Consider the following 21,092-nt stretch of genomic DNA (forward strand, 5'->3'; position numbering starts at 1 on the left):
GTAACAAAATAATAAAGTTTGGAGGTGGTTTGGGAGAGATAGAAAATCTTTAAGATATTTGACCATATTTTTAGGGGCAAAAAACCGTTTGTTGATATCTAGCCTAGTTTAAAAACTGTAGCGCGTCAAAGTTGGCTTAAATTTAGTGTATCTTTAGTGTGAATATCCAGTTATTTTCCGAAAGATTTTAGGGAGCTTTATTAATTGTAGAATTCAATATTTTATCCTGTATATCAACCTAGTGGTCTTCAGATAGAAGGCCAGCCTGATTTTGAGGGCCAAATTTCTTTACTTTTTGAGTGTCTAGATGATCAAATTTTTCCTCTTCGCGTGTGAATAACGCTACCAAATAGTGAAAAATGTTTTACTGTGGCTACACTATAAGTCTGTTTGATTCGTAACTCTCTCTCTAACGGCAACTTTAGTCATCTATAAAGGTCAGAAAATTTCATTCGTTTTGTCACACTGGAAGTGCAAAAAGTAGGGGTAGTGTGATTCACAGGTAGCGTAATTCACAGCTTGGTAGTGTAATTTACACAGCGGAAAATTAATAAAACAAGTGGTTTAAATGCTTTGTTGTGAAATAAATTGTACTTTCAATACTTCCAGGGTAATTCCAGGGACCTATTTTCAACAACTGCCTGAAAGTGTTGGTAATTTTATCGAAATTAGGGTTCCGCCAGGGCAAAATGTGCCACTTTTAGACCTTAAATCGCAAAAATAATGATTTTTAAATGGATTAGGACATCAAAATTGATTTTAAAGTGTTTTATAGTCACTGTTAGGTCTGGGAACACTTATTTGAGTAATTTAAAGGCTTATTTTCAGAAAATATCAGCAATTTGGGGCTAAAATTACCTTATTTTCTTGTCACGTAACTAAATTTTGCTCAAAAGAGCAGTGTTTTTGCCCCAAAAAATTCTAATTTATATCAAAAACCATGTATAGAGGTATCAAATTAAAGCTCTTGATGACCTCTTCACATTAAAAACACAAAGAAGTAGTTTAGAATTGATATAAGTGATAAAATGGTCTAAAAATGGATTCAAAAAGTTATAAATTTCACCCAATTTCTGTCTAATCATGAACCTTTGAGAGCTCATAAAAAAATCATGCCACAATATTACACTGTACATGTTTCTAGGATTACTCTAAATGTCCTATACTTACAGATAGATCAACTTATAGATGCTTACCAAAGTTAATTTGCAACTTATTTTTGTAGTTTGTCCTAAAAAATGGCAAAAAATTGCCAAAAAATGCAGTTTTTGACAAAAAATGAGGTAAAATTAATATTTGAGGTCAAATATCCATTTAATCACTCTAAAAACCTTTTTAAACGTTATTTTGGGGCAAGATACCCCTAGAATACATGTTTTGTGGTATATCATACCCCTTAGTCATGCCTATGTCTTATGTCTACCTCGCATGGGCGCCCGGACCACTGTGGTATGGCAGTAGGGTGTAATCTACACCATTACCAGTATCTAATTGGACCAATTAGTAGTCAATTTAATTTAAAATCAGTAATAGTCAGTCTACTTCACCATTTTACAATAGCAGCAACCAAATTAAGAACAAGCAAACATCAATACAACGCACAAACAGAGCAACTGGGCAGAGTGTGAGTTACACTACGTCCAAATGTGAATAACGTTTACTTCCTATATTGTCCCTGTACTACACACATTCCACAAATTTATGTTAGGAAGGACATAGGAAGTTGAAAAAATGTGTACTTTATTGTGATCAAGCCTTATTGTAACTTCTGCTATTACACTTGGGCACGAATTGCAATTTTAAGGCAAGATTTCTAAAACACCAAATTATGCCTGTGAATAACGCCTACTTTTTAAAATGCTGCTCACATAAAAAGTATAAGAGATAGACATTAAACTTTGGTTGCCACATCATCACAAACGTTTAAACTTCATTCTGACTTTATATTATCATGCTGCTAATGTTAGCCTACAATTAGCATGCAATTAAAAGCTAAATTTTGTGCAAAGTGTGAATTACACTACGTGGAATTGCCCATATATATTAAATTATTAACCATTCATTCTGTATGTGCACGAAAATTTATTTCAATCAATCTAAAAAATCTTATCATTAAAATGAATTATACAATTTTGGAGCACCAATAAATATTTAATAATTTAGATAATTAGAATAGTACTTTTCAATGTGCTCAAGTTGTTATCATTGTGCTAAAATTGTTACCATTGCATTATACTCTAATTAATTTCATTGTGCTCAAATTGTTTTCTGTTCAGTGATATAATCTGGCCATTGAGGCATTCAGAACTGATGGTTCTCACCAAAATTTTTCAGATGAGGTTTAACTCTGTTGTAACTTGTTTCACTGTAAAAATTTGTTTCACTTTAAACAAACGTGTTTTCAAATTTATTGCAACAATAATGAGGGTTACTTCTGTTCATGGAAATTCTTTTGAAATTGAGTTTATTGATGTTAATGATAGAGGGGAGTGGCATCTATCAGCTTCTTTTGGTCCCATGACTGTGTTCATGGAAACTCTCTCGAAATCATCATCATAGTGGGACAATGTAACCATTTCCATGTCAGCCGTATTAAGGTGATATATTATCATCTGATTAAGATGTGGTTATGCTATGTGGCAAAGTTTCTCTAGAGGATAAGCCGATTATCATAACCATGCGGGGTTTATATAATTTCATAGTGTGACAAAGTTAACTACTCTGCCTTTTAATAGGATTACTAATATTTAGGTCAATATCTTTAACTTCAAATGAACATGTCAAATGTTCATATATAATTTAGTATTTTGCCTTTTGTTGAGCAACTCCAACTTAACAGCATATATTTAGCTAAGAATTATGGCAAATTGGCAGCCAGACAACAACAGTTTGATTCAAGTTATTCAGCTCTTGAAAGAATCACAATTTCCCTGTAATGAAACACAGCGCGCTATCCAGCAGGTAAATTATTGAGCATATTTTAATTATAATAAAGTAATCATAAAGTGCATTATCGTGACGAAATTGGTTCTGATGTATTGAAAATGTTTATGTCCAGTGCTCATGGTTGCCAACTAGCAGATTAAACAATTATCAGTTAAATTTCACTCAACTTCTATTTCTTTCAGAAATTGGAATCATTAAATCAGTACCACGATTTTAACAACTACCTTATCTACGTTTTATCAAAACTTACTACAGAAGGTATGATTTTCAAAGCTCCTTCTTTTTAGATAGTTTCAAAATGTTTGTACCGTTAACTCTCAGTACTGTAAAAATGATTGTTCCTATTTTCGATCTGTTCACCTTAGGTTTAAGGCTTGATTATTATTATTAACCGAAATACACCAAACAAAAATTAATCTTCTTCTATTTCAGATGAACCTACTAGGTCGCTGGCCGGCCTTATTTTGAAGAATAATCTTAAAGTTTTCTACCACAACTTTCCACCTGAAGTAAAATCGTTCATAAAGCAGCAATGTTTAGCCTGTATAGGTAAATCTAACACATTTTATTGAAGCTTCTATGTGAATATATTCGTTCATGCTTTTTGAGACCCTTCAATCCACTCGGCTCCAGTGGTCCTGATGTGTTCAAATCCATTTACACTCGTTCTCTTAAAATTGTCGGTAGTGATCTCATTTTATTGCTTGGGCCCACACGAGTCGGCAGATTCCCATATCCAATAATTCGGTGTTGGGATTCGTTCTGACAAATTATTACTCATACAAATTTTATTACTCTCACTCTGTCAGGTGACCCTTCCTCATTGATAAGAGCAACGGTTGGTATACTGTGTACTACCATAGTAACGAAAGGAAGTTTGGAAGATTGGCCGGGCCTACTCGAGCATCTCTGCACAATGATTGGGAGCCAAACCCTAACTGAGTGCGAGGTAATTTAATTGAAACTAATTATATAATTGTATAATTGAAATTAAAAAATCGAAATACAACTAATTGATTAGTCGTACAATCCCTGAGCAGATTTGCTGCACTAGTTTATGTAACCAAACAATCACTGCTGTAGTATAATTTCTAATAAATTCACTGAACCAAGGTGAACTGGAGGCGGTCTTTGGTGAACTGCTAGTCTAGTGCTACAGCAATACTAATACTTTATTTGACATTCAAACCATACCACTGAAATTATTATGTATTTTCTGTGACGTCATCATAATAATATACCCTTTTATTGTATAACTATTTCCGTGTTCAGGGAGCATTCGGAGCATTTCAGAAGATCTGTGAAGATTCCTCAGACCAACTGGAAACTCTTCCCGGTGCTAACGGAACCAAAGCCCTGGACACGTTAATACCTCTCTTCATGCAATACTTTAAGCATTCCTCCAGTAAAATCAGGTTATTATTATTCCTTTGTTAAATTCACATCATGAGGTGTCACTAATACTGGTGAGTGGTGCACAATGTCAAACCGTCAGATCGTATCCTTAAACCTAAACGATCTGTTGTCTCGAGATGGATAATTATTCTGTTGTATCTAGATAGTATAGATAATCGAGTTCCTGTTTAATACTCGATTGTTCTTCAGAATCTTTAGCCTTGATTTATCATTGATCTAATAATCCGAGCCCTTTTGTTTTATTGATTAGATCACTCTATCATTATGTCATTTTCTGATCGGTATATCAAACTGAAAGAAGCGATAATTGTATCAGCAATATTCTAATTTCCTTCAACTTTTAGTGGCCAAATAAATGAATTAAATAAAATAATACTAGCTCTCCAAGTTATGAGCTTACATATTAATAGTTAATACACAGCGTTTCCTTGTATTGTTCAGCTAGCTATATTGCGGTTTTTATACTCGACTTTCCTTTTATACTCGACTCACATATATATATCATTTGAAAATACACAAAGCACATTGTGTCTAGTTCGGACATAATTTGTTCTTGAAATCAAGTTAGCTCCCTTCGTTCAAGATATTACAGTATCAGCAGCTCTGGCCTTGCTATGTGACCCATGTTGATTTTCGTCAAGACTTAATAGGGCCATCACATCTTCTGATCAACCCACAGCCAAGTAAAGTCTCGCTCATTACGCCAGCACAGCAGTGAGTTCGTATTTGGAGGAGTGTATATTCTGATTAGCGGCTCATTAATGAGAGACAACATTGACTTGGTGAGCATGTATAGATATTCTAGCTGTAAATGCTTTTATCGAAGCTTTCATCGACCTGAATTCTGGAATCAACTAAAAATCAGACTATTAGGAATTTCGATGTGAAGTCGACTCTATAAAATAGGTAGAATCAGATAATATCAGTAAGCATGCGACTCCGGCCCGGATTCTTGAGTCCAGAAAAATGAGTTATTTAGATTACGTACGGTTTAAAGTGACAATACTACGTCAAACACACTGTCGTCACGTCACGTGTCATGACGTCTTAACATTGCATGCCACGCGGCCGTAATGAGAGTTGTAATTTCCACCTATATACTACCCTAGGGCCACGTTTATGTAAATTATGCAATCATTTTAAAGCGACGTAAGATCATTTACACCTTGCTAATTGACCCTCAATACGCTACTTTAGGTCCAACCTCCTATTGTTAAGTACACAGTGTGCTGATACGTGTTGGTCCACGTTCATCATTACAATATAGATCAAATGAAGCGATACGTGTATTACACTCGAAACGAAACACAGTATATTTTACTACCCCGCTACTTACCCCGCTACTTACCCCGCTACTTACCTCGCTACTCGCCCCCCGCTACTTACCCCGCTACTTACCCCGCTACTTACCCCGCTACTTACCCCGCTACTTACCCCGCTACTTACCCCGCTACTTACCCCGCTACTTACCCCGCTACTTACCACGCTACTTACCCCGCTACTTACCCCGCTACTTACCCCGCTACTTACCCTGCTACTTACCTCGCTACTTACCCCGCTACTTACCCCGCTACTTACCCCGCTACTTACCCCGCTACTTACCCTTATAACTAAATAGTTTACACAATATGGTTTCAAGTCCTCTCCACTGAGTTTTCAGTTCCTTATCCTCACGCACATCTGGCTATCTTGTTCAGTTTACGTCTGTTTTCAACCGCTACATCGCTGAGTTTCCTCCAATATTTTCTAGATTATTTTCTGCAGACTGTGAAAAAACTTGTGCAGTATGTTGTAAACGCAGACAGCACAGTGGTCCGCGAAGGGGGGTCAGGCTATAATAGACCCCTTATAGGTCATTTTGTTGCCTCAGGAGATGTTTCCTGGAGTATTTTCGCCCAAAAAGACGTTTAAGAGCACCTAGAAGACCTTAAAATATACCAGAAGGGCTGAAAATGGGAAATCAAAAAATTGATTTTTTTCCAAAAATACCCTGAAAATTTTAGAATTTGGCCGCTAAATTTGTTTAAAAGGCCTGACTCAAAATTCTACTCCATAACTTAAGGTCCTCAGGCAATTCTACGTTGATTCTGAAAATTTCATTAAAAAATATTGAAACCCTATTGAGTTATAGTATTTTGAGCGAAATCAGTTTCGCGAATGTCGCGAACTGAGATATGGGCAATTTTGTTCATATTTTGCCATTATTTGAACACAGAATCCACAGTTAGGTAGATATTGAGCTGATATTCATAGAGAATGTGAAGTATAGGCTTACCTAACATATAAAATTTGTCTCATCCAAAAATATTGATAATTGGCCAATTTATGTGCTAAAATCTATAAAAATCTATCAAAATTGGCGCGTATGCCCAAATATGGTCATATAGTATTTTGCTCATAACTCAGCCAATTTTTATCAAATTTTGATAAAACTTTATATTTGTGTTTAGGAGACTAGTAGCTACAAGTAAAGCACCCCAAAGGATGGTTTTGAGCATGTTAAGGTGATTTTGCATAATTTGGATAATTGGGACCAAATATGGGCGTGGCTGATTTAAAAAAAAGTCCCAGCTTGTCCCAGCTTGAATTTTGTATGGCTAGTTAGATAATTGTCTGAACTTTAGGATGCCATAGGTGGTTTAGGTGCACTCGAGCGCACTACCTAACATTTTTATATTTTAAAACCAAAATTTTAGTTAAAAAGTGGGTTTAAAATTTGAGGGTACATGAAAAATCAACCAAAATAGATATCAACATGAATTTTTTTTCATTAGACAGGTATTCGACACGTAAAACAGCAACAACAAGAGTAAGTAAATGCAAATATACACTGCTTTATGAATATAAAGTCAGATGTAGGCCAATTTTCACTGCCAATTGCTTGCATTTTGGACAGTGTAAAAAAATCGTTGATATTATCGTACATCATTTCCACATTTTGAAAGATTTTTAATTATCGTCTTCAGCATATGTACCGGCTGATAATTTATGATAAATAACAAATGGATAAACAGAATTTCATGACACTCGATTTTGGGTCAATTATAGCCTGGTGGACCACTGTGGACAGTATGGTATAACGCCGAACGTTTTGTTGCTGAGATAACTGTCTGATTGTAGTTTTGGTAGACTGTTATGTAGGTCTTGAGCTTTTAGTGCTAGGACCTAGGTGCCCCTGGGTTTAGGTAGACAATCAGATCCCATTCAATTATCATGTCACATTACAACTCGTTTTATAATTCTTAGCTATTTCGTTTGTTTTTCTGGCGTGAATTCTTTTATAATTATGTTATATATTGAGACAAAGCCTACTAGGCATAGTACGCCCTAGACCTAACGTTTATTTATGGTTCTTAGATCGTTACTAATTCTTTATATTGAACTTATTTTTCCTCAAGGATAATTTAAGTGTTTAGTAGCCGGTTTATAGGCCTTGTTCACCGTTTACCCCGCACCGCTGCACCTCAACAATTACCCTAATCACCGACAGGCGTTAACCATTTCACCAATTATATGTTTATTTTAATAACACGCACGGTTGAATGACAAGACTGCGTCGAAACAGAACTGCGTAAAACTTATTTATATTGTCGTCACAGCATATTTCATGACGTCATAACATTGCATTCCACGAGTGCTATAATGAGAGTTGTGGTTTCTACCTACCCGGCCCTAGGGCTACGTTTACGTAAATTATGTAACCATTTAAAAGTGGTTTCTCATAGTTTCAAGCGGCGGCAAAGTAAGATCATTTACACCTTGCTAATTGACCCTCAATACGCTACTTTAGTTCAACATCATGGCTCATCTAATCGTAAAGTTTACAGTGTGCTGTAATGTGGTGGTTGGTCCACGTTCATCATTACAATAATAATATAGATCAAATGAAGCGATACGTGTATTATTATCATATTACATTGAATAATTAATCGTAATAATGGGATTGCGGTCTTCTGGTGCGGTATTCTTGATTATAGTAATAATAGTTAATGGTACTATGTTTACAGTACACTACAATGTAGATTTACTGAAGGGGTATCCTAGTAAGAATCTTGATACCTTAGCAAGTGGTCGAGAGAGATATGTAGTGCAGCGTATAATGCAGCCTATAGTGGAACATATAGGTCAAAGCATATAATGCAGCGACATCTCCAATAGAATATCGTGTAATATTACTAGATACAATTCCGTTCCATTTTGACAGGTTCCTTTGAGGAGATATATGAAATAAGTTGAGTTCATAAGTTGATGTTCCTGCAAGCGTGTTGCATCATTCAAATCAACAGTAACTTTTTGTTATTAGCAAGAGACCACCTATCGACACCAGCTACTAAATTTAGTGGTAATATCATGTATGATATATCAGGTCTTATAAGTTATATAATATATGCACACTTGACACTGCAATATCATGAATAACAAATAGAATGTGGCCCAAATTATTAGAATGGTACATTCTTACAATTCTTCAACTGCATCATGTTGGTATTACTTTAGAGAGGCTTATGATATAATGATGAATACCATTTGGGAGGGGCCCACTCCCCGAAATAGCTTTGGTTGGACCAGTCGCCCAGTGATGGAGACGCCCATTTAGTGAAATATAAACTCCTGTCACACATAGAGCATAATACCCATATAATAATATAGTGCAGAATATAGTGCAGTAGCATATAGCACCCAGTACAGTGATGGAGATGCCTGTTTAGTGAATCTAAACTCCTGTCATACTAAATACTTAAAATCGGACTGTCTGCTGTTAATTATGACAGATCTGCACTAAGGAAGATATTATTGTAAAATTAATTTCATATATTCCATAATATTAACTCTGTTTACAAAGGTGGTATGATTAGTGGAGTGCCTGAGGGGCCATTTAATAACTTACTCAGTAGATAAAATGGTTTTGAACAATGCAAATGAGGAACAAATATTATTACCAACTACCAGATGTGAGATAAACTCCACCACTTTTAAGTGCTTATAAAGTTGCACAATATAGCCTGACATATTGCATAAGATTTAAGATTAACTTTGATATTGCATTATATAACCTGGGATATTGCATAATTTTACCATTACCCATATTGTCACCACGCCTTGATACGTTGAAATGTTCTGTCTGAAGACATGTCATCAAACTATTTCAACGCTGCAAATTCAGAGCGTATATTAGGTGGGTATTGGGCACATGTTGGGTGGCCACCCGAAGCACCAGATGTGACCGTATCATGGGTTGAAATATTACAACTGTGAGAGTCCCCCCGACCGCAATATCTGACTTATTTGTCATGTGTTGAAATAACTCAGTTGCCAAACAGATGAATTATATCTAGAATTCGCAGCATGTGGTTATGAATTTTAAAAGATTTACAGTGCAGTGTTTAATAGCACGCATGGAGCTTGTAACACATGACGTATGTGATGTCGGTCAATGACGGTCATGTGTCATTTTTACGTTACAGTGCAATCTTCGGTTATCCTATTTAAATTTAAGTGTCTCTAGAGACCCAATTATGGTAATGATAAATTTAAATATCGTCATTCCATTTAGCTCATCAAGCCAAGTAAATAATTCAGACAATTTAAATATAATTATTATTTAAATGAAGGGTAATGGGTTATGATAGCAGTATTTGATTAAATAAAGTTATAATTTGAAATTTATAAATGTAATACTCCCAGATCCTGTGCACTGGCGTGTATCAACCAGTTCATTATCAACCTCCCTCCGGCCCTACTGGAAAACCTTGGCAACTTTGTACAGGTAATATATCACGTGATCTCTTAATCACGTGACCTGTTTTTCCTCACCAATTATTGGGTATTTTAATAAGTATGAACTACCGAAGCAGGAAAATATTTGCAGTGTAAAATGTATTACACCAAATACACAGTATACTTTATACATATAAAATTTAGATATCATGGTGTTTTTATAGCTAAAAGTACATCTCCCTGTGTGTGCAAAAATTTGTTTGAGAAACGTTATTTTAAATGTAGATTGTAGCTGTTAATATTTCTGGATACATTTTAATGTTGGGACAATGTAACAACATTGTAACTGTTAGCAGTATGCTAATTTTAGCCAGTCATGATGAGACTTTGATCGTTAACTGCAAAGTAACAATGTTATTAAAAGATAATATATTTAGATCTGCATTATCTAGAATAATCTAGCATACGACAAGACATTTTGGCAGAAGTGCAGTGATGAGACAAAAATTAGACTTGGGCGTGTTTAGAAACAATAGTTAAAGATTTAACGAATACAAGTAGCAAGTTTAGTATTTTTATTATGTCTCTTTAATGTTAAAGCAGAGCAAGTTTATTATGTACTATACATATTATAAGTGAATATTCGCAGGGGCTGACGTTGCTAGCCTCGGACGATGATCCTGAAGTGCGGAAGAACGTATGTCGGGCGTTGGTTATGTTGCTGGAGGTCAGGGTGGACCACCTCGCTCCTCATATGAACGATATTATTGAGGTTTGTAATTTGTAATTGGGTGTCTAATGGGTTTATCTCAGTACAGGAATAAGTACTGTGTATTATTCAATAAAGACTGAGAGGGAATGTTGCACATGGGAGAATTCTCAAATGATACTTAATTGCCAGGCACTCACGGAATTTGTACGTGTGCATTATGTTTACGTGAAGTGTTGAAAGTATCAAAATCTATATCTCATTGCATGAAATAGTGCGTTTAACAATGATGTTATATCACATCTCAATTGTACACTAAACAGGCCAGCGACTCAAATTACAAATTACAAGTATATTGTATAATATTTTGACTTGGCGAGCGAGGACAGAATAAGTGCACCCGTGCTGGCACATCAATCATTATACTGTACAATACGAACAATCTTATAACCCATGAATGGCTGCTTCTAAATACCCAAATTTTTAATCTTCGTTGTTCAACTCTAAGAGAGAGACACACAGTTTTCCATAGAATCGATACGGTCTTGAATCGAAGCCCTACGATCACACAATGCAATCTTCAGCGCCGTTTCCAAATTGCTAAAACTAACGCTTATCTTATAATACTAATACACACTTTATCATTATCATTAGATTATGCCTAATTACACACTTCTCGTATTCGCGTTATCTAAATTTAGCTCACCGTTATACAATGTCTTGCGGTACCAGGAACATTATATAATTCAGGAATATTCAATGCTTACATAAATATATTCAGTACTATTCAGTGCAATGACTGGTTATCATTTCAGTACATGCTGATAAGGACTCAGGATCCTGATGAGAATGTAGCGTTGGAAGCTTGTGAGTTTTGGTTGGCCTACGCTGAGTTACCTACAGAAGTGTTATCTATGTTATCTCCTTACATGGGAAGGTCAGTCATCAACATCACTGGATTGTCCTTTCATTAATTATTATTTTATTACCAATTATATTATTCCAATGCTAGTTATTCTATATTTGACACAGAATATTCTATTCCAAATATAGAATTATTCTAGAATTGTAGTATGTGATCTACTGATATGCTAACCTACTATTGAGAGGTTGTGTAGAATTTTCTGGACTGGCTAAGTCTATGTTAAGGTTTGTTAAACAGCGCATGGTGACACTAACGTCAACATTTACAGGCTGGTTCCAATACTTATACAGGGTATGAAGTACTCTGAGATTGATATCATCCTACTCAAGGTTTGTCACTTTACTTAGTTAATTAATTAGATTATTTATCGTGGGTGGGTTTTAAAGTGTAACGAACTGTTACGTATATATATATATACGTATATATATATATATATTTTGTAGCTGTACTCCTACACATTAAAAGTCGGTGTTGATTAAGGTTTTTTTTTTACAAATGTCTCAGACCCATAGCTAGATCTGTGAATTTTAGGCAGACCCACTCGACAGCGGCCAAATTTTGCGCATTATGAGCCCCAAGCCCGATACCCACTTTGCCTCCCAATTATATTATCATCTCGTAACTTCATAATGAAGGTTCCGTTATTCATTTAAAGATTAAGTTTTTTCGATTCTCGGCACGTAGCCCGACACGACACGTAGCCGGGGCGAAGCTCCTTTGGTTGGCTAGGGAGGGGGGAAGGCGCAGCCCCCCAGAAAATTTTTGAGAAATTATGTGTTTTAGACGACATTTGGCATTAAAGAAATTTTTAGGACAGTAATAATCAGACATCACAATAATACAAAGTTGGGGGGCTAGGGGGGCGCAGCCCTGGCCTTCGGAAAATTTTTGAGAAATAGGGTGTTCCAGACGACATTTGTAGGACAGCAATAATCAGACATTACAATAATACAAGGTTGGTGGGCTGGGGGGGGGGGGGGGGGGGGCGCAACCCCCGGAAAATTTTTGAGAAATAGGGTGATTCAGACGACATTTGGCATTAAAGAAATTTGTAGGAGAGCAATAATCATACATCAGAATAATATAAAGTTGGTGGGCTAGGGGAGCGAACCCCCAGGAAAATTTTTGAGAAATAGGGTGATTAAAACGGCATTTGGCATTAAAGAAATTTGGGGATAGTAATAATCAGACATCACAATAATATAAAGTTGGGGGGCCGGGGGGGGCGCAGCCCCCCAGAAAATTTTTGAGAAATAATGTGTTTTAGACGACATTTGGCATTAAAGAAATTTGTAGGACAGTAATAATCAGACATCACAATAATCTAATAATACAAAGTTGGGAGGCTAGGGGGGCGCACCCCCCGGAAAATTTTTGAGAAATAGGTTGATTCAGACGACATTAGGCATTAAAGAAATTAGTAGGGCAGTAATAATCCTGAGACATCACAATAATATAAAGTTGGTTGGCTAGGGAGGGGGGGGGGGGGCGCAGCCAATCAGAAAATTTTTGAGAAATTATGTGTTTTAGACGACATTTGACATTAAAGAAATTTGTAGGACAGTAATTATAATCAGACATCACAATAATACAAAGTTGGAGGGCTAGGCAGGCGCAGCCCTGGCCTTCGGAAACTTTTTGAGAAATAGAGTGTTCCAGACGACATTTGTGGGACAGCAATAATCAGACATTACAATAATACAAGGTTGGTGGGCTGGGGGGCGCAGTAATAATCAGACATCACAATAATATAAAGTTGGGGGACTGGGGGGGGGGAGGGGGCGCAGCCCCCAAGAAAATTTTTAGAAATTATTTGTTTTAGACGACATTAGGCATTAAAGAAATTTGTAGGACGGCGATAATACAAAGTTGGGGGTGCAGCCCCCGGAAAATTTTTGAGAAATAGGGTGTTCCAGACGACATTTGTGAGACAGCAATAATCAGACATTACAATAATACAAGGTTGGTGGGCTGGGGGGGGGGCGCAGTAATAATCAGACATCACAATAATATAAAGTTGGGGGACTGGGGGGGGGGGGGGGGCGCAGCCCCCAAGAAAATTTTTAGAAATTATTTGTTTTAGACGACATTAGGCATTAAAGAAATTTGTAGGCCGGCGATAATACAAAGTTGGGGGTGCAGCCCCCGGAAAATTTTTGAGAAATAGGGTGTTTCAGACGACATTTGGCATTAGAAATTTGTAATTTCAGACATCACAATAATACAAAGTTGGGGGCTAGGGGGGAACTCAGTACTTGTCACATTGAATGGAATAAGTACATATTGTATAGTGGGATTTGGGAATAATTTACGAAATGCTAAAGTCGATTGCCTGTCGTGTCGTTTAATCAAACAGTCATAAACACAGCCCACTTACCAGGCGACCATGGGGACTAGGGGGCTTATTTTTTTTGGGGTTCAATTTTTTTCCGGGGGTCTTCCCCTTGGCTACGTGTCTGCATTCTAGTTGCCAGACCCACTCTATTAGAGTGCAGACTCAACATTTTGGTTGCCAGACCCACTATTCTAGAGTCCAGACCCACAATTCTGGTTGTCATATCTCCTATATTCTAGTTCATAGACCCCCAATTCTGGTTGACAGAGTGAAGAATTACCATTCTGGTTGCCAGATTCACTCTTCTAGAGAGGAGACCCACTCTTCTAGTAGGTACAGAGTCAAGACCCACTATTCTAAAATGCAGACCCACCATTCTGGTTGCCAGACCCACTCTTCTAAGGCGAAGACCTACCATTCTGGTTGCCAGCCCCACTCTTCTAGAGTGTAGACGCACCATTCCGATTGCCAGACCCACTATTCTTGAGTAAACACCCACCTTTCGGGTTGCCGGACCCACTATTCTAGACTCTAGACTCCAGACGCACAATTCTGGTTGCCATATATCCTATATTCTAGTTTAGACCCCCAATTCTGGTTGACACTTGACAGAGTGTAGACTTACCATTCTGGTTGCCAGACCCACTCTTCTAGAGTGAAGACCCACTAATATTCTAGAATTCTTACCCACCATTCTTGTTGCCAGACCCACTCTTAGCTAGAGTGAAGACCCACTATTCAAGAATTCTGACCCACCATTCTTGTTTCCAGACCCACTACCCTAAGGTGCAGACCCACCATTCTGATTGCCAGACTCACTAATCTTGATTCCCTTGATTGCAGACCCACTATTCTGGTTGCCAGACACACTCTTATAGATTGCAGACACACCAATCTAGTTGCCAGACCCACTCTTCTAAAGTGTAGACCCACCAGACCTATTATTCTAGAGTGAAGACCCACCATTCGGGTTGTCAGACTCACTCTTCAAGGGTGTACGTACACCCACCATTCTGGTTGCCAGACCAACTTCTAGATTGCAGACCCACCATTCCAGCTGCCAGACCCACTCTTCTCAAGTGCATATCTACCACTCTGGTTGGCAGACCCACTCTTTAAGGGTGCAGACTGCAGACCGATCGTTCTGGTTGCCAGACCCACTTATAGATTGCAGACCCAACATTCTAGCTGCCAGACCCACTCTTCTCAAGTGCAGACCCACCACTCTGGTTGTCAGACCCACTCTTGATCTTGAAGCCTGAAGGGTGCAGACCCACCATTCTGGTTGCCAGACCAACTTCTAGATTGCAGACCCACCATTCCAGCTGCCAGACCCACACTTCTCAAGTGCAGATCTACCACTCTGGTTGTCAGACCCACTCTTTAAGCCTGAAGGGTGCAGACCCACCATTCATGTTGCCAGACCCACGTCTAGATTGCAGACCCACCATTCTAACTGCCAGACCCACTTCTAGATTGCAGACCCAACATTCTAGCTACCAGACCCACTCTTCTCAAGTGCAGACCCACCACACTGGTTGTCAGACCCACTCTTCAAGGGTGCAGACCCACCACTCTGGTTGTCAGACCCACTCTTCAAGGTTGTACGTACACCCACCATTCTGGTTGCCGGACCCACTTCTAGATTGCAGACCCACCATTCCAGCTGCCAGACCCACTCTTCTCAAGTTCACCACTCGGGTTGTCAGACCCACTCTTCAAGGGTGTACGTACACCCACCATTCTGGTTGCCAGACCAACTTATAGATTGCAGACCCACCATTCTAGCTGCCAGACCCACTCTTCTCAAGTCCAGACCCACCATTCTGGTTGTCAGACCCACTCTTAAAGGGTGCAGACTCACCATTTAGCGGCCAGACCCACGCTTCTCAAGTGCAGACCCACCACTCTGGTTGCCGGACCCACTCTTCTAGAGTGAAGACTCATTATTCTCGAATGCAGATCCACAATTCTGTTGCTAGACCAAGTTCTAGATTGCAGACCCACCATTCCAGCCGCCAGACCCACTCTTCTCAAGTGCAGACCCACCATTCTGGTTGTCAGACCCACTCTCCTAAAGGGGAAGACTCATTATTCTCGAATGCAGATCCACAATTCTGGTTGCTAGACCAACTTCTAGATTGCAGACCCACCATTCCAGCCGCAAGAACCACTCTTCTCAAGTGCAGACCCACCATTCTGGTTGTCAGACCCACTCCTTAAGGGTGTAGACCCACAATTCTGGTTAACAGACCCACTTCTAGATTGCATACCCACCATTCTAGCTGCCAGACCCACTATTCTCAAGTGCACACCCACCACTCTGGTTGTCAGACCACTCTTTAAGGGTACAGACCCATCATTCTGGTTGCCAGACCCACTTCTAGATTGCAGACCCACCATTCTAGCGGCCAGACCCACTCTTCTCAAGTGCAGACCCACCACTCTAGGCAACAGGGGTGAATAATATCAACAAATAAAGATTGTTTAATTTTTGCAAAAAATTTCTCGTCATGTGACAACCCTTCCCAACCCCCCTCAACCCCCTACCCCTCCCCCCTAAAAAACTCATCGGATTTTTGCTTCCCGCGAACATGATTTTTTCTGAAAATCCAGATCTGTAAATCTATCAAATATGTAAAAAAAAAACCTTAGTGTTGATTAGATCTTCGAAATAAGTCTTTGCATCATTTTATTAAACATCGTTATCTGAGATAAAATTGTTCTAAAAGCAACTGGAATATTCACAAATCTTTAAAATAACTTACAAACTAGGAAAGGAAAACAAGTCTTAGGAAGACGTACAAAACTATGTGACTTAAAACGGTACAAAACTAAAATATACTGAATAATAATCAAACGAAAATAATGGCTGCGTACATTTTATCTAATCTATTAAAGATTAGTTTCTCGGAAAAAGCTAGATTTCTCTGAATCAAGCAGTAAAAATATATAAATAGTAATGAATATAACACGTCTCTGATAGCAATATTGTAAACTAAACACGGGTTAATAGGCTGAGATCATGTCAAATAAAATAAATAAACTAAACACTAAGCTCCAGCGGATTTAAAAAGGATGTGGTTACTATCGAGGGTGTTCATACCCCCATAACGCTCAAGGGTTTTCAATTGGGTCTGGTAGAACCCCTCTCTAGCTTCCATGGCCTTTTCCCTATCTGCTTGACTTATTTCAGGTTTAAATTCAAGAGCGTCCACTATAATAACAGAAAGGTGCGTACTAAGTGAAGAGTTATATAAGGCTACTGAACTAAAATCTAAATCATGATCAATATCTAAAAAGTGATTTACTAACTTACAACTTCTGATACCTTTCTTAATGTGGCTCATATGATTAGAAAATCTCTTAGGGAGATTAGAAGTAGTATATCCTACATACGACTGTTTACAAGTTCTACACTCCATTAAATAAATAAGGTTATTACTCTGACAAGTTATATATTTAGTAATAGGGAAAACTTGTTTAGAATGGTGACTACTAAATTTGGAACAAGGGGATAGGAAACTTTGCTTACAAACATAGCATTTTCCACAGGCATGGCACCCTGCGTTGTCAGCCTCCCGAACAGCCGGCAATATTGCAGCGTCTGGTTCAAGAAATTGACTAGCAGTGGCTTCTCCATCTCTATCACTGCTTACAGTTCCACTAGCACGATACTTATTGTGTACAAGCATGCCACCGATAGTTTGATTCTTTCGGTGACTTACAAATACACTGTCAGCACGTACTAGCTTCTTCAAGGCTGTATCGAGATTAAGAAGGTGCTTATACTTGTGAATAATGCTCCCCATGTTGGGAAGTGCTGGATTCTGATCCATCACCATGGGTATTAGACAAGTAGTCGTCTCATCCTTATTTTTAGGGGCATACAAGTTTTTCCTATTGGTTATATCACTAAATTTGTTGAAAGCATCGTCTACAATACTAGAATGGTAACCACGGGCTACAAGGTAACCAGTATATACCTCCCTTTGCTCTAAGAAATTAGTGTCTTCACTATTGTTCTGCCTCACTCGCCTCGCCACACCATAGGGTATGTTTTTGAGAACATGGCTCCTATGACATGAGGTGGGGATGAGATAGCAGTGGGTGTCACTGGGCTTAGAGTAAAGTTTGGTATGAATAACATCGCCAACAGCATAGACATAGGTGTCTAAAAACTCAACACCATCCTTAGAGTAGTCGTAAGTAAACACAAGGTCCGGATGGATACTATTGAGCCATTCCATAAATTGTAGAAGCTCCTCAACAGTACCAGGCCAGGCCATGTATATATCGTCACGCAACCTACCCCAGAATGCTGGTCTGTGTGGCGGGCCATGTTCTAAATCTCTTTCATTAACTAAAATATCGATCTTATCCATTGCACAATCTGCATACTCACATGAGTTCTTAGGACCCATCGCCGCTCCACGCTCCTGACGGTATGTTATACCGTTGAACGAAGCTATGTTGTAATCAAGAGTGATTTCTAGAGCACTAATAATGCATTCTGTACTGAACAATTGATCATAACTACTTCTTTCATTCAGGTGCTTGGTGCATTGTTGGATCCCCATATCCCTGGGGATATTGGTGAACATGTTGGATATATCTATGGCAACATGTATCACCTCCTTACCCAACAATATGGTGGACTCATTCAAGCTATCAATCTTCCTCAAAAAATGAGGGGTGTCAATAATTCTATAATCTAAAATAGCCTTCTTCAATTCGTATGCAGTCAGGGCAGATAGGTTCTCAATGTACGAACCACATCCAGTAGTAATCATCCTCCCAGGGTACAAAGGTGGCTTGTGGGCCTTGGGATTCAGGTAAATATTACCAGGCTGGTTGAGCTCCGTACACGGAATAACCCACTCCCTGACCTTCTTAGACATACCTAATTCTTCTTTATACTTGACTGTCCAACATGAAATTTTATCAATTAATTCTGAAACTAAATCATCTACATTATTTACAATACTATATACAGATCTATCATTCAAATGTACACCTATTCGTTGAATATATTCTTCTTCTCCAAGAAGAAAGAATCCTACCCCTTTGTCAAAAGGTCTAATAACCACATCCTTCCATCCTTTCACTTCTTTGAGAGCTGATCTGATAGGTGCAGCGATGTTGTCTGGTGAAACATACTTCTGAGTTGGCCGGTGGAGATCAACTTCTGCTCTGCAGCATTTAATGAATGCCTCGAGTGCAGGGTTTTTACATGATTCAAAAGTACGTGATGATTCGGCCTTGATGAGGCAGCGCTCCATGTCAGTAACTCTTTTATCTGCTTTGTTATATATATATACATGGGGCTAGTGATGGGGGATAGAAATGATTTTAGTACTAGAGCGACTGATGACGATTAGAAACGTTCAAGAAATTTGATTTTGGTAAGTCAGTTTTAATGGTAGTAACTTAAGACATAAGTACTGGGATACCTAGTTATACTTGAATGTCATTAAGGCACTTACAGTGACGTTTTACAAAGTTAAACGCGTGTCGTAATAATTTACTCTGAGCCCTGAACAATACCGTCTTTGTACCCGGTGGCGCCTTTATATCAGCTCTAAAACCTCTTTTAGTACTAGCAAAATTTCAACTAAAATCAATGCAAAGGGAACATGTAGCAAATATAGCGCTCATTCGCGCGCCAAAATTATCTAGTGCGCGCTCTTGTAGCGGGATTCTGTTTTCTAATTCGTACCCACCATTCACGACGCTCTCTAAGATGTAATGAAATTAAGGACAGTTACTGGGTTTCTCTTAGTTTAGAACGTGTGCAATGATCGGCTGGACTTTATGGTCTGATTGCCCAGATACTGAACCAGGTCAAGTTAAACTGTCACGTGATCGGCTGTTCGCTTATTCGGCCCATTTCTTACTAAGCTTTAACTTAGACATTTCACGACATTTAATATTAAAAGTGGGCGGGAGGACTCCAACACCATCCCTAATTTAAAGATCTGAATACTGTTAGGAATTGAACCATATTTGGTAGAGTTTCAGAATAAATATGGTTCACCTTCCCACCGGTATCCTGATTAATTGTAATGGCCATTTTTTCATCATTGGTGTAAATCTGTAGCTAGCCTATAGCTAACCTATCGAATGTTGACAGGGAGATGTGGATGACGATGAGATGATTCCAGATAACGAGCAAGACATTAAGCCTCGGTTCCACAAGTCTCGAACCCACCAACAAGCTATGCCAACGGGGAAAAGAATGGAGAAGGCGGTGAAGCTGAGGATGAGGATGAAGACGTGGACGACGAGGCGTTTGCTGATTGGAACCTCAGTGAGTGACTTATGGAATTGGTTTAGTTGGAATCAGTAATAGCGGTTATTTGTATCACTCACAATTTAACCGAGTCTAGGATAATTTAGTCATAAGATTTAACATTTTATTCCACTCCCTCAGGGAAGTGTAGTGCTGCTGCGCTTGATGCTCTAAGCAACGTGTACAAGGAAGATATCCTGGGGCCTTTACTCCCAATCTTAATGGAGACCCTGTCTAGCGCGGAGTGGGAGGTTAAAGAACTTGGTATGTAGATTATTTGTTTGCTCCATCCTACTTAGTTTGATGGTATGTGCCTTAGAATCATGATCAGTCATAAAACCATTTTATCCTTCCCAAAAAGCATGAGCACGGACAAAATTCATAGTTTTTGTCATGGTCGTAATTTCCATTTAAAATCTGACAATGGAAATAATTGATCCGGCTGATTATTTAATTGGAGTGAACAAATCGAACGATCAAGAGAAACATAAAACATAAGTACAGTACATGTCTTGAGTAATATCTTAGTCTTTAGATTTGTCTCAATATTTTCATAGCATTATGCCTCTCCGACCTGCCACATTCCGATTTAATTACAATCCGTTAAGTTGGACAATAAAACCCAGGCTAGAAAATTGTTGGCTGATCAATGATCATATGATCATAATATGATCATATATCTTGAAGCTTGGTCCGTTTAGTCGCTGACTGTAGCGCGCCTTTTATTGTACAGTTTTGTAATTTATGACAG

At 38.4% G+C, this 21,092-nt stretch overlaps 1 protein-coding gene across 1 annotated transcript in view; it reads left to right on the top strand.

Moving 5' to 3' along the window:
- The first annotated feature begins 2,838 nt into the window (after positions 1-2,838).
- The window catches only part of LOC134820535 (transportin-1-like), a 33,615-nt gene continuing 15,361 nt past the window's right edge, over positions 2,839-21,092 (top strand). Inside the window, 12 exon segments of the mRNA XM_063830970.1 lie at positions 2,839-2,961; positions 3,129-3,204; positions 3,379-3,495; positions 3,756-3,895; positions 4,219-4,361; positions 10,048-10,129; positions 10,730-10,852; positions 11,605-11,726; positions 11,983-12,043; positions 20,183-20,267; positions 20,270-20,359; positions 20,483-20,605. Coding sequence (XP_063687040.1) covers positions 2,860-2,961; positions 3,129-3,204; positions 3,379-3,495; positions 3,756-3,895; positions 4,219-4,361; positions 10,048-10,129; positions 10,730-10,852; positions 11,605-11,726; positions 11,983-12,043; positions 20,183-20,267; positions 20,270-20,359; positions 20,483-20,605 — 1,264 coding nt within the window. The 5' untranslated portion in view covers positions 2,839-2,859.

The sequence above is a fragment of the Bolinopsis microptera genome, chromosome 9 (assembly GCF_026151205.1).
Source record: "Bolinopsis microptera isolate Bmic1 chromosome 9, MBARI_Bmic_1.0, whole genome shotgun sequence".
NCBI classification, from domain to species: domain Eukaryota; kingdom Metazoa; phylum Ctenophora; class Tentaculata; order Lobata; family Bolinopsidae; genus Bolinopsis; species Bolinopsis microptera.